General features: G+C 32.9%; 1 protein-coding gene across 1 annotated transcript; it reads left to right on the forward strand.

Annotated features, from left to right (window-relative positions):
* Positions 1–10,433: 10,433 nt before the first annotated feature.
* On the forward strand, positions 10,434–13,386 carry ABCG14 (ATP-binding cassette 14). Its single transcript, XM_086249992.1, has 4 exons — positions 10,434–10,625; positions 10,862–11,729; positions 11,915–12,106; positions 12,204–13,386. The coding sequence occupies exons 1-4, from the start codon at positions 10,452–10,454 to the stop codon at positions 13,055–13,057; spliced, it is 2,088 nt and encodes a 695-aa protein (XP_086106118.1). The 5' UTR covers positions 10,434–10,451; the 3' UTR covers positions 13,058–13,386.
* The last annotated feature ends 1,586 nt before the right edge of the window (positions 13,387–14,972 follow it).

The following is a 14,972-nucleotide window of genomic DNA, read 5'->3' on the forward strand; positions in this document are numbered from 1 at the left end:
GCTACCCAGGAATGTGGGAATACTCAAATTTTCTTTTATGTTTTTGGTGATTCTACTTGATAGATTAGTAAAATGTTATTTATTTGAACTACGAACAAAAACATAAACATTAACCGTTAATTATTTGGACTACCAACACATGGTATATATAAGAGTATATAACAGTATTGTAGGCTGTGTAGCAAGACAAATGGTTTGTAACTTTGTATGCGTGGTTGATGGTAAATTTATGTATATAGAAGATTTCTTCCAGCATATGGCTTTTTCTTTTGAGGGCTGTTAAGCCTGCTATTTGCACACCATCTTTTCTCTTACTACACACTTATTTTTATTAATTTGTAAAATTACAAATTTACTCTAATGTTTAAATACCATAAAAAACAACTAAAAAAAAAAAAACCAACCACCCTTCTCCCCGATCCCAGCCCAGCCAACACCCTTCTCTCTCTCTCTCTCTCTCTCTCTCTCTCTCTCTCTCTCTCTCTCTCTCTCCGGTTACAGATGGAAGAAGAGAGGGAAAGGGCACCCAAGCTGAATTGCCGGCGACGGGCCGTGTGTGGTGATTGGGGTCGGAATTTAGGTGGCTGGTTCTTGTGTTTTTTCTTAATAAGGGTGTTTTTAAAATTTTAGGAATGTGTGTCGAGAAATTAAATAAATTGAAAAGAAAAAAGAGTGTGTAGTAAGAGGAAAAATAGTGTACAAATAAAAGTACTCTTTATTTTATTTTTCAGATTTTTTAGTATATGGCAGGTTCAAACTTGCCAAATAAAAATTTATTTATAATAAAGATATAAACTGACTTGATATTCTAAAAAATAGATTATTTTTTAAAATTAAAAAAAAATGTTACCTGATAAAATATAAAAATTCTACTCGCTATTTAAAAATCACATGGAGGTTTAAAGATTGTTACCAGTGCTCATGCTTACGTGAGAATGATCGAGACTCGAGAGGGTAATACTTTGCGCGCGTGCTCTTTGCTAGCTTATACGAAGATACTTGGATTAGACTAGTTTGATTTTCAAGTCGCACAATGATTATTTCCAATTATCAGATAGCTAGAATCCCACTTACAACACAACAACAACCTAAGAGCTGCACTTGCCTTTTCTGCTCGCTCTCTCTCTCTCTCTCTCTCTCTTTCTCTCTTAATTAAATATATTGGCTAGAAGCCTAGAACCTATCAACATCGACCATATATCCTGCATACAATAATATATTTATGTCATTTCAATAATGATCATAATTAACGACCATTCTCTATCTCCATATCTAAATCGAAAGACATGTATTAGTCTATTAGAGAGAGAGAGAGAGTTACAAATTAACAATTAATTTTTATGGCATGAGTTGAAGTGGGTGGGAGTACAACTAAAGCACAAGAGAGGCACACGCGTGGTTCGGTGGGGTTCTGCTGTAGTGTCTACAAAATTTATGTTAAAAATAAAGAGAATTAAATTTATTAATTAGGGACAAATATAATCATCAAACATTAAAAAAGTTTAATAAAAAATTGGAAAACAAAATTACTATAGTTATTTAGTAATTACCTTCTGGCTTCTTCTGCTCACCCTTTTTTTTTCTCTCTTTCCCATACCCCTTGTTTTTTATATTCTTATTTTTTAAGGTTCATTAATTTTAATTACTAAATTTCAATAACTTTTTAATTGAAGTACCAAAAATAAATAACATTTTAGATTAAGTACTAGTTGAAAAGTCAAACAAATTAATAAAGTAAAAGATATTATAATTTACATATATTACATCACATGTCACTACAATAAAAAAATAAAAAAAATATTACATCACAAATATTACATTAATTTATACTATATTGTATTAAAAAAAAAAATCAATCCAGTCACAACTTAACTGTTACTGTCTTGGTAAATTGAAAGAGACAACTCACACCACTTGACTATATATTATTTTGAGTAAAAGTATTGTTTTTACCTCTATTTATACTATATTGTAGTATAATTTCTCTAAAAAAAATTCAATTAAGTCACAACTTAACTGTGACTGTCTCACAACTTAGATGTGACTGTCGTTCAGTCACAACTAAATTTGAAGTTGTAAGTGTCGTACAGTCACAATTAAATGTGAAGTTGAGACTATATTAGCAAATTTTCAAGATAATATAAAAGTCTCAAGGGCAATTTTGTCAAAATCTTATAAATTTTAACTAATACTCATCATATGTGGGCCAAAGGATAAAAATGTCAAATGGAAAAGGCTCAAATCAAAGGGGCCAATATATTTGTGACCTAATCTAAAAAACTACATTTAAATTTGGTAGTTCAATTGAAATATTATATGGTTTTCATGCTATACTACAAAATTATTGAGATTTGGTATTTAATCATAATTTTCTATATTTTTTATTGTAACTTCTATCGTATTAGGCTATTAGCCCATGAATTTCAGCTCAAATAGGGGAAGAATGACAAAATGGTAAGAGTTTAAGTTAGAATCCTATCATTTAAAAAAAGAAAAATAGAAAAACTTTCATCACAATGCAAATGCATTATTGAGAGTATAGCTCAAATGTAAAGTCTAGTTTTATAATATATAATATTTTAGTCTCTGTACTTATTACTAATTAATTAAATTTGAGTTAAATGATCGAACTTTTTTTTGTTATATGAGTAAGCATTTCCATGTTAGGTTCAATGACTATATATATATTTTCACTTTACCCAATATAAATTGTTTAAGTTTTTTGTTAAAGTCATATTATAAGTAAAGAAATACACAGTGTGTTGAAATTATATCTATATTTTGAAGTAAATCCCAACCTTATAATATAAAATATCATAAGCTTCTTCATTCATTTTCAATTAATGTTGAATTTAATGCTCTAATTCTATCATGCAATTTTGATCTTAATACAAAAACCATACATAACCTTGCCCACGCGGGAATCCTACAAGCCACAACTCATTCACTCCCCGTAGTGCTCCATTGGTGGCAGTGGCATGCTTTGGAATCCATGGATAACATGATTCTGTGTAAAATGTGTATCACGGGAAAAGGGAATAATAAGTACACATATGTGGATCATTCATGGATGGAGCATCCTCGATCAACTCGCGAATAGGCGTATAGCTCTACCAAATAAGCATTTACCACTCTCACTAAGATGCAATCTGAACCATTAAAAACCTTTAATTTAATGGTTGGTTGAAAAGTTATATTATAGTGTGTCAAAGGGTGTGTTCCTCGAATCCAACCCCTATTTTTTAGGCTTTATGTTCGTTTTTTAAGTAAAGAACATAAGTAAAATTTTTTTTATGATTTTTTGCCATTTTATCTCATCTTTGACATATGGTTCAACATTTTAGGACATAGAATTTTATATTTTATAATATCAAACTATAGCTCAAGATAACTCTCGAGTTTTGCGTTTTAGACAATAGCCCAAAACTAAAAATTAAAACTAATAAACGAGTCTTAATTAATGATTTATACTTAAAATATCAAATGCTGCTAAAAATAAAATCAAAATATATAAAAAAAATGTGTCATAAAATATAGGGCCAATTACAAAAAATTCAATGAAATTTTTCAAAATTACATATTAGTCAATGCATTTTCTCATAATTTCATTTTGGTCATCATATTATTGACCAAAATGAAAAAAGATAAATTATAATAGATAAATAAACATACATTACTATGCAAATTTATATTTGTATTAAGTTTGTATTTGATTGCTACGCAACAAAACGGCTTAGGATTTTGCTATCGGGTTTTGGGCTTTTGAGACTTAAATCCTAAGCTATAAGCTCTAGAACCCTAATTTTAAATCCTAAACCCCATTATATACCCTAAACCTTATTTTTATACCTTAAACAAAATTAAGAGCAATGACGTAATTTTACGCCCATAAGTAATAACAAAAATGGAATGGGCAAATTGATATTTTTTAATGCATCAAAACACATGATATCAATAAGTGGATTGAACTTAGTAACTAAAGTGAGATAAAATTTCAAAATTCATTGATCTTTATGGGAAAATAAAATTCACATTAACCATTATGTAATATTAAAATGTTTTATTAATGTAAATGTAATTTGATATAAAAGGTACATGTTTGTTTTTTAATTAAGATAAAATATAAGAGAAAAATCATATATATATATATATGATTTTTCTCTTATGGTAGGATATTGCAATACGTATGCCTTTAATTTTCAAATTTTTACGAAAATGCCACCGAAAGGAACATCAGTATCCTACCCAATAACTTTTCGCAGATCTCCTCCATTATTTTTTCACCCGTACTGTCATCCTTATGTGATCATTAAGACAACCTCCTCTCTTGTGCTTTAAATGACGTCCATCATAAATTCATACTCATATATGCCATTATTTGATCATAATCAAATTAATTCAATACTAGCTAACTCAAAAATCATTTCCTTTTGACTAATTAATTAGCACTAGCACAGGGTAGCACTCCACTGCGCATGGAACAACCCTAAATTAATTTATGGCAGTACTTATTATGAGATGGTTAGGATGATCGATCAGGAGGGTATTGGTACTTGAGCAAAATAAAACTAATTGAAATTTGAATCGATTGGAAAAGATGGGTATTTAGTTCAAGTTAAATACACTTATACTCCCTGATATTTATCGTCTTTTCATATACACCCTTTGGAGTTTTAATAATTACATATACATCTCTTGAGGTTTCAAAACTATTGCATATAACCCCCTATAGTGAGACAAAAAATGATGAAAAATTATACAAAAAGGCATACTAAGGGGTTAAATGGTCTAATAAAATTACTTAAGGTGTAAGGTCCAACCTCAATACAGATATTTTCTTTTTTGTTTATTTATTTTTTTTCTTGTAGGGAGTTATATGTAATAGTTTTGAAACCTCATGAGGTATATGTGTAATTTTTAAAATTTCAGATGATGTATGTGAAAAGACGATAAATCTCAGAGAGTGTAAGTATAATTAATTCTATTTAGTTAATAGATTGAGTTGACGGGACCACATGCAATTGGGCCCTCCACCAAATGATAATTAACCACCCCCACTATAAACCGGGATTGCATGCCACGTGTCGATTTCCCAACTGCATTGCCAAACACTCTAGACGACGACAATCTATTGGAAACTCAGTCTGCCATCCCAATTTAATAGGGTGGGAATCATTGAAACCCAATTATTTTCCCTCTATAGTCTATACCCACCCAGATTATAAAAAAATATTACTAAACTAACAACTACTTGATAAGAAATTTTTTATTTAATTATTCTATTTTAATTTTTTGCATATAATTTTTAGTTGTTTTGGTTAGCTTCTTTTAGATAAATAAATAAATCAATGTGAATTTTTTTGAGACGAATGTGAAAATATTTATCTAATACAATATGTTTATTTATTAAAATGAATATAATTTTAAAATTGTAGTTGATATACTTGTACTTGTTATAACAATGTAAATGATTTTAAAACTTAGAATTAGAAACAAGCATAAAGTGGTAGGTATTTCTCTTTTCAAAATTAGAAGGGGTCTTGACTCTTGAGTTTGAATTCTTTTTCTTAAATAAAAAAAAAAGAAAATAATTACAAAGTCAAAACCACCAAAAAAAAATTAAAGGAAGCAATGGTGTACGTTTGTAGAAGTGTAGAAGCCTCAAAGAGGTTGTTGATTGTCTAAGAAGAGAGAAGAATAGAGGAGCACATGTCTGACAAGAGGCTATTAAGAGGCTAATTTTACTTACTTTCTTGGTTATGATGACGTGGTTTTGGCCAATAACTTAAAAAAGAAAATTTAACATTCCAACAAACACACCCCCACGTCCCTACGGACCCTACCCATCGGACAGAGCCCTAACTCCTACCTAAGTTTGTATTTTCTCTAAATTTTTCTCTTCATTTATTTGACCCCTTAAGCAAAATGAAGTAATTCTAATTTTCACAATAATTTATAAATGATGAAATTTAAAATTTCATAATTTAAATTTTCATCAATTGTATTTTTTATTATTTGAATATATGCATGTAAAATTTATAAAATTACAGAAATTACAAATTTTATTATTTGGATAACTGATGAAATTTGTTTAAGAATTTAAATAGTGCAGGGAACAATTTCTCTCATTTTTTTTTTATAAATAAATTATGGTGGAGCAGTGGAAGCTAAATATTTATCAACAAGAGAGAACATTAATTTGGCAGACACCATGAGTTTTGACATTATTCTCAGCAAACTCACATACTACACAGAGCTCTGATGACACAGTCAAATGAGTTAATTAAACTCCCCGGAATATAGTTGGGACAATGCTGGGAAACTCCAATCAAATGAACTTCATCAATAACAGTCCTGTAACCCCAAATATCTTGCAAATTAAATGTAACCTAGAGCATGCAACAAATTCCTACATAATTTACAATTTGATTTTAAGTTTTATGGATAGATTTTTTGCCCTAATATTTGGTTGGTAGCTGATCAATAACAATTTCAGATATAGCTAGCTGCCTTGTTTTTACAACGATATTTTAATGATGCACGTTGTTCCTAGTCTTGTTTGATAAGCTAAAGGATTTTGTTTGGCCATAAGGCTTAACAATTAACAAAGGGAAGTAGTACGTATGAATGAACCAGATGAAATTAATTGCAAACTCTTATTCAAATTGTCTTTTAAGATTGCAATCATCTTGCAACTTCTGGGAGGCTCATCTTGCATTTAAAATCATATATGTATGAGTAGTGAAAAACTATAGAGAGCTGAATATATAGAAATTAATTTATATAGTCGCTCACATGGAAACTTAATATATTTTAACATTGTTTGCAAACAAATGGAAATAATTGTTTGAAAAAGTAAGTTCAAAATGCTCTTTGTTAATTTTTACCTTAATTTATTTTCATCTTGGAGCATAAATAATAGATGCTTGCGATGCTGTAGAAAGTATAGGTAATTTTGTTTTGAGCAATTTTATGAGTAATTTTGTTTTTTTAGAATTAATAATTTTTTTCTCATTTGGAAAAGAGAATTCCTGCTTGAATAGGAATTGTAAAATGACACATAGTTTGTTGGAATTTAAACTCAGAATTTCAGCTGTGCAAATCTCACAAATATTTTCCTCATAATTTGTGAATTTCCCTATTAATTTGGCCAAACAAGGAACTTTTAATTTTCCAATTTTTTTTCTTGCAGCCAAACACACTGTTATGGATTTATCACCAATTATACTAGAGAGTTAATTACGTCGGTACTAACTTATACTCAACTAAGGTTTATACAAATATAGGGATTTAAAAAAGAAAAAGAAAAAAGAGAGAGAAAGAGTCTCTACACGATATAAAGCTAGAGAGAGGGAGAACATAGGTAAGAGAGTACTAAGGAGTTCATTATGAATAAAAATAGGCTTAATTATGTTTTTACCGCCTATAGTTTTAGTTGATTCATACTTTACTATCCAGATGTTATTTGACTTACACTTTATCACCTGCAACTATTTACATTTTTCACTTTACCTTTTTTTGTCTATTTTGTCACCAATATTAACGGATCAGCTGACGGAATGAACGAAAAAAAGTAGAGTAGGATAAGGGAAATACTTGTAGGTGGTAAAGCGAGACAAATATCTAAATGATAAAGTGAGAATCAACTAAAACTATGTGTAGTAAAAATATAATTAAGCCATAAAAATATATGTACATCAAAAAACAAGGTCTATAGACTCTAGTGGAACAAAAACTCAATCCCATTAAAGTCATCTATATCTTTATAATAAAATTTATAGATATTCATATACAAGTGGGGATAAAAAGGGAATGCATTAAAGTATATATGATGCGCCACCCCACCCAGCAAGCTAGCATCAAGTAGCCAAGACTTCCAAGTCTTTCAGTCTTTGAAACCAGAAGGGGCAGAGCAGGCTCCACCATATATATATGCAGGACCCATTCACTACTTTTATCTTTCATGCAGACTCTCAGTAGTGGCTTCTGCTCTGCCAAAAGATAATTTTTTTTTTTAATTTTGTATGGACACAAATTGGAATCCGATTTTTGATGGGTTCTTCCTTTAATCATTCTTCCCTCTTATTCAGCTAGCTAGCTTAAGTACTTTAAAATCGATTAACAAATCAAGCAAAACAAAACAAAAGTAAGCTATAGAGGGGAGAGAGAGAGAGAGAGAGAGAGAGAGAGAGAGAGAGAGAGAGAAGGCAAATGGGCAAGCAATAGGCAGAAGACTTCGTTTAATAATTAGCATCTAACTTGGGAACTTTTCCCCACCTTTTTAAATGAATAATATTAGTGATATAATAACATGCGCGCAAAATCATATATAAAATACAACAGTGAGTCATATCGAATTTCGGCGATACGAATGTTGAAAACTACAGTCCAAAATGAATAACTATATATTTAAAGGCAAGGAATATAAATAATAAAAGAAAAGGAAAGGAATATAAGAATCAGTTGGCTTTACAAGGAAAAGGCCCATTACTTTCACTTTTAAACTTAAAAATTCTTAATTTAGACAATCAATTCACCATAGCTTCTCTCGTAATCCCGTAACTCCCCTTTTCCCTTGGCTCCCTGCTTTTTTCTTTTGAACTTATTCTTGCTGTTACAGGAAAAGTAAATTCTACAAATAGAGGCATGAATTTATTATGCTCAACATATGAGAATGTGCTGACAGCTGAGCTATTCCAGCCAATTGCTTTTCATAAAAGAGGAGTAATGAAATGTTTTCTTTTTTAATTTTATATGGTGCATAATCATATTTTATTCATATCTAAGTCTTTTAAATAAATTAGAGTTTAATCTATTCTAATTTGAATTCGACACTTAGATCCGATAATTCGATCAATATGATTTGAATTGATTGATAGGCCAATTCAATTTGTTTATAGGTAAAAATAGTGTGAGAAGGAAAGTGGGAGGGTAGAACCACTACAAAAAATATGAGTAAAGCACACATTCATTGGTGGCATAGAATGAGGTGACAATTAGGCAGTAGGGACTGAAGTGTCTCGATTTTAACAAAAATGGGTGTCAATTGGGTAATAGGGACTGAAGTTTCCAATTGACACCCCATTTTGTGCCACTAATGAGGGGTGTGCTTTGCTCACATTTCTTGTAGTGAACGTACATGGAGTTTAATTAATCTCTACATTAACATTAATTGTTATCTCTATTAATATTAATTTTGTTTAATGTAAAAAAGCATAATTAACGTTTTTACATTAGTTTTGATAAAAATAGTCTTAATAATAATTTACATCACGTTACCAAAACTTTATCAATTGTCATATACTAGTAATTTTTTTAGGTAAACTATAAGAGAGCTAATTTTAGCACTCCAATTTTCTCCTCTTATGCTCCTAATTTCTTTATAAATTTTTCTATCTTTTTATTATCTGAGTTTCTTAATCTACCCTTTCCAACATCATCTTCTTGTGTATATTACTGTTCACAAATCTCTTTCTCCTGTTCGTTCTTTAATTGCCTCTTCCCATGGTAAATAATAATAGCCTTATCTGCCATTAAAGTCAGAGACCCTGCCAGATCGATCTATATGCTACCAAAGCATACCTATGAATGATTGATTTATCAATTGGAATATGAAAATATCTCACTGTCTTAGTAACTTATTTAGAAACCAAGGATCTGTAATGAGAAAAATAACACAAGAACTTTCATTTCGATCAAGTAATAAAAGCTTGTTCAACTCCTTGTTTCTCACTACAAGTTGAATATACATCTTAATATTTTAGGTTCTTATTCCTCACAATATTTCCACCGAACTATATAGAACCTAAAGCGTGCTGGCATATTGGTGGGGCAATAGTGCAGCGCGGGATAGTGGTGTACAAGAAGAAGATGATGTCGAAAGGTTCACGAAAGAGGTAATAAGGGTTGATTTGGAAACCCAACTATAAAAAGATAAAGACAGAGATGAGGACCGCAGAAAGAAAAAAAAATGGAGTGCCAAATGTCTCCAAATAATAAAATCATAATGTTGTATTAACTATATATCATCTGTACATATAAAAGATTTTATCGATGCACGATGATCATAGTGTTTATTAAAATTAATCAAGAAAAGACAGAAAAGATGCCAATAAGGAAGGGAGGCTAGGTAGGACGAGATTAGTATAAATAATGGTTAATAGTTAGTGTCAGAATAAATTAAGTGAAAAGGTGTGGGAACCCACCATGTATGACAATGGAATTGGAAGGCTAAGCTAGGCCAGGGCTAGCTAGTACATCACTGTCGACACTGAGCCCGCGCACACAGAGGAGATGGATTGGAGGATATATATATATATATATGTATAGATCCTCGGTGGTTTCTTTAATTCTGTATCTCATATATCGGCTATAAATTTAGGTGCTCTCCACTTCACTTTGGGACTACTCCAAGTTAAAATTAAATACTTGTGCCTATCTATAGCTTCGCCATGTCTATCAGCTGCATAGTGCCAAAACCGGACTATGGCGGCAGTGACGTCACCGTGGAAGGTCGGCCGGAGATGTCTGAAACCCACAACAAGGCGCCTGTCCTTGCCTATCCCGCTCAACTACTTAATTCACAATCTTTCCTACAACTCACCTTGTACCCTATAACTTTAAAGGTCTTTCTCTCTCTCTCTCTCTCTCTCCTGCATCGATGTATCAAAATATATGTATAATATTTTATCTAGTTAGCTAGCTAGCAGCCCTTATATATACAATTAATACATTAATTAGTAGTAAGTAGTAATGAATTTGGTTGACTTGTGTGCGCTAGCTAGCTAGCTGATTTTGATCTGATGGATGGATGGATCTATATGTGATTCAAAAATTAATCACGATCTGGTTTAAATTGCAGTTTGAGGAGGTGTTTTACAAAGTAAAGTTGGAGCAGAAAGGAGGGGGAGGAGTTTTGTGTGGTACTAGCGGTACAATATGGAGCAGCAGCAGCAGCAGTAGTAGTAGCAGAGAAAAAAGGATACTGAATGGGATAACGGGTACGGTTTGCCCAGGAGAGATACTAGCCATGTTAGGCCCATCCGGGAGTGGGAAAACCACCCTTCTGACGGCTCTTGGTGGCCGTCTGATGAATCATCATCATGATCATCACAATAATGGGAAGTTGTCAGGAAAGATCACGTATAATGGGCAGCCATTTTGCGGTGCCATCAAACGAAGAACAGGATTTGTTGCACAAGATGACGTTTTGTACCCGCACCTCACTGTAACCGAGACTCTTTTATTCACTGCTCTGCTGAGGTTACCCAACAGCCTGAGTCGAGATGAGAAAGCGCAGCATGTGGAGCAGGTTATCAGTGAGTTGGGATTGACTCGGTGCCGGAGCAGCATGATTGGGGGCCCACTCTTTAGAGGAATTTCAGGTGGGGAGAAGAAGAGGGTGAGTATTGGTCAAGAGATGCTAATTAACCCAAGCTTACTTTTGCTAGATGAGCCCACCTCAGGTTTGGACTCCACTACGGCTCAACGGATCCTGACCACAGTCAAAAGGCTTGCCACTGCCGGAGGTCGAACCGTGGTCACCACCATTCACCAGCCCTCAAGCCGCCTCTACCACATGTTTGATAAGCTAGTCTTGCTTTCCGAGGGCTCCCCCATTTATTATGGTCCTGCTTCCGCAGCCCTCGAATATTTTTCCTCCATTGGGTTTTCCTCCTCTTCCATCACTAGTGTCAATCCAGCTGATCTCTTGCTGGATCTTGCTAACGGTACGTATATATATATATATATATATATACAGTAATTCATTAATTCATCAATAAATTATATATATATATATATACATACGACGCGAGGCGCGCGTGTACGTATATATATATGATGATCAATCCATCGATCGAGAATTATATAATTAATTAATTATATATGTACGTGTGTGCCTGAGAACGTCCAGGAATCCCCCCTGATTCCAAAGCTGCATCTGATCAGCAGCGCGAGAACATGGAAGAGGATCAGAAGATGGTGAGAAAGGCTCTCATTTCTGCCTATGATAAAAACATTTGTGCAAGGTTGAAAGCTGAGCTCTGTGCTGGTTTGGAGGTCAACAACTACAATATTAATTATACGAACAAAGAAGCTTCTGCAAGTAAATCCTTAGCTAGCTCCCTTTAATTTTTTAATTTATAATTTGATTAGATCGATTTTAGATGAATATATGAACTAATAATCGTGGTGTAGTGCAGGACATGATGTGATGAAAGCTGCTGCAGAGGAATATTGGTGCACAAGCTGGTGGCACCAGTTCAAGGTGCTGCTTCAGAGGGGGCTGAGGGAGCGAAGGTATGAAGCATTCAACAGGCTAAGAATTTTCCAAGTAATAAGTGTGGCCACGCTTGGCGGACTCCTCTGGTGGCACACACCCACGTCCCACATTGAAGACCGCATCGCTCTGCTCTTCTTTTTCTCTGTGTTCTGGGGGTTCTACCCACTTTACAATGCAGTTTTCACATTCCCCCAGGAAAGAAGGATGCTGATTAAGGAACGATCATCAGGAATGTACCGGCTGTCTTCCTACTTCCTAGCAAGAACAGTTGGGGACCTGCCACTGGAGCTTGCACTACCTACTGCATTTGTGCTGATAATCTATTGGATGGGGGGTTTGAAGCCCGATCCCTTCACTTTCATCCTTTCTCTACTTGTGGTGCTTTACAATGTCCTTGTGTCCCAAAGTCTAGGCTTAGCCATCGGCGCCATTCTCATGGACATAAAGCAAGCCACTACTCTAGCTTCGGTTACAACACTTGTTTTCCTCATCGCCGGGGGATACTATATTCAACAGATTCCTCCCTTCATTGTGTGGTTGAAGTACTTGAGCTATAGCTACTACTGCTACAAGCTTCTTCTTGGAGTTCAATACGACGAGGATGATTATTATGAGTGCTCAAAAGGAGTCTTGTGCCGAGTTGGAGATTTGCCTGCCATCAAATCCATGGGTGGTCTTAACCATTTGTGGATAGATGTCTCCATTCTAGCCTTAATGTTACTGGGTTACCGCCTTCTTGCTTATCTCGCACTGCATCGAGTGCGCTTGAGCTAGTAGCTAGCAAGCTCGCGACTGCTTAATTCCATCACCAACAATTAAGTACTAGACTACTAGTACACTAGCTAGCTACTACTCCTACCCACCCACCTACCTTGCTTACCTAATTAATAACTACTATAGACAGTCTGAAGAGTTTTCTCCTTCATCTTCAACTGATCCATCAGGATTATTAGGCATACCATTTAGCTATCTGGCTAGCTGAAAATCATGATCATGTTCATGTGCTGAAATTTTGAGCCATATATATCCTTATTAATTTAATTCTCACTTCTGAGTTGGCCTGCCCATGTATCAGCCGCATTCAGCCTCTGTGGCTAGCTTTAGATTGATATTACTAACTTAATTGAAGTTTCTAATCTTAGATCAATACATTGAATATATATATATATATATATATAGGAAAGAAAACATCCCTCACTAAATGCAGGTAACTGTACTCTCTCCATCCCGTACGTTATCTTATATAGGAAAAATTATTAGTATTTGACAATTTATACAAAAGAGATTTAGAGTACCGTCTATTATTGATTTAGGATTTTTAATTAAAATTTTTTAATTTATTTTTTTGACGACTTTATATTAAGTTTTAATTCTGAAAATACTCTAACATGCAACCTTTACACCTTAGGAGGAAAAATACCTTTTAAATTAGGAGAAATATCCTTCAAATCGGGAAATGACTTTATTATAAATTTAAAAAAAATTCTTATAAATTAAAAAGATTTTATTATAAATTAAAAAAAAATTCTTATAAATTAAAGGATTTTATTATGAATTAAAAAAAATTTCTTATACATTTTAAAACACATTTGATCTCTATCTAAAAACTGTTTTTCTAAATGACCTAAACCTAATTATCTCATTATACAATCAATTTGTATTAGTAACTATCTAATTTTCTATTTTTAATTTTTAATTCCTTTCTTCTTCTTTTTATGCTCAATTTCATTAAAACGTCCCAGTGCTTACAATATACAATAAAAGAGCCACGCCCGGCCAGGGCATTGTCTTAAAAACTAAGCTTAATATAGCGATGATTAAACCCCACCTTCTACGCACCCATTTTAATTTTTCTCTCACATGCCATATTTGTTTTCTTCCTATTATAACCTTTAAAAGTTTAAATTGTCATACTACACATGCACAACATGTGAGAAAGAGAGCGAAGGAGGTGGGCCGGGCAACCGTGGGGAAGGCCGGGCAACACGGTGGGTGGGGTTGGTTGATTTTTGCCTTTTATTTTTTAATATGTTAATTTCAAGTATTGACAAACTAAAAATTTAATTAAAATTATCTTAACACTCAAATTTAACTTACAAGTAACCTTATAGAAGATCCAAGATAAAAGAGCCAGCGAAAGGACAAAACACAACATATCAAATATAAAAAATACCAAGCGTGTTCCTATTGGACCACTTTCTTCAATTGCGAGCCGAGAAAAAACAAATACCAAAATAAAAAATTGAAATTAACACAAGCCTATCTCACCCAAAATAAAAACTGAAATTAACACAAACCCAATCAATCTAAAATTAAAAGCAGAAACTAATACAAGCCCAACTCACCCAAAATAGTTTTAGCAAAAGCCAAACTGTTAAAATTGCAAATTGGATATGCGAACTGAAACTACGACTGTAAACATATTTTCACTATACTTTGGACAAATATAAGTTTTATATACCAAAAAAACTAAAAAAATTTAAGAGAAAAAAATTTATAACGAATTAAAACTAAATTAAATAAGTTAAGTGACCTAGAGGTTACAAATGTTAAATTATTGTTACATTTTAATAATATGTATACTAGAAATTAAGTAGAATGCTTGTCACGCAAATGGTTAGTTTAATATCCTAGCCTCCCAGGAGATATTAGACCAAAAAAAGTATCCTAGGAGATAACAAACGTCAAA

This window comes from Dryas octopetala, chromosome 7 (genome assembly GCF_963921425.1).
Source record: "Dryas octopetala chromosome 7, drDryOcto1.1, whole genome shotgun sequence".
NCBI lineage: Eukaryota > Viridiplantae > Streptophyta > Magnoliopsida > Rosales > Rosaceae > Dryas > Dryas octopetala.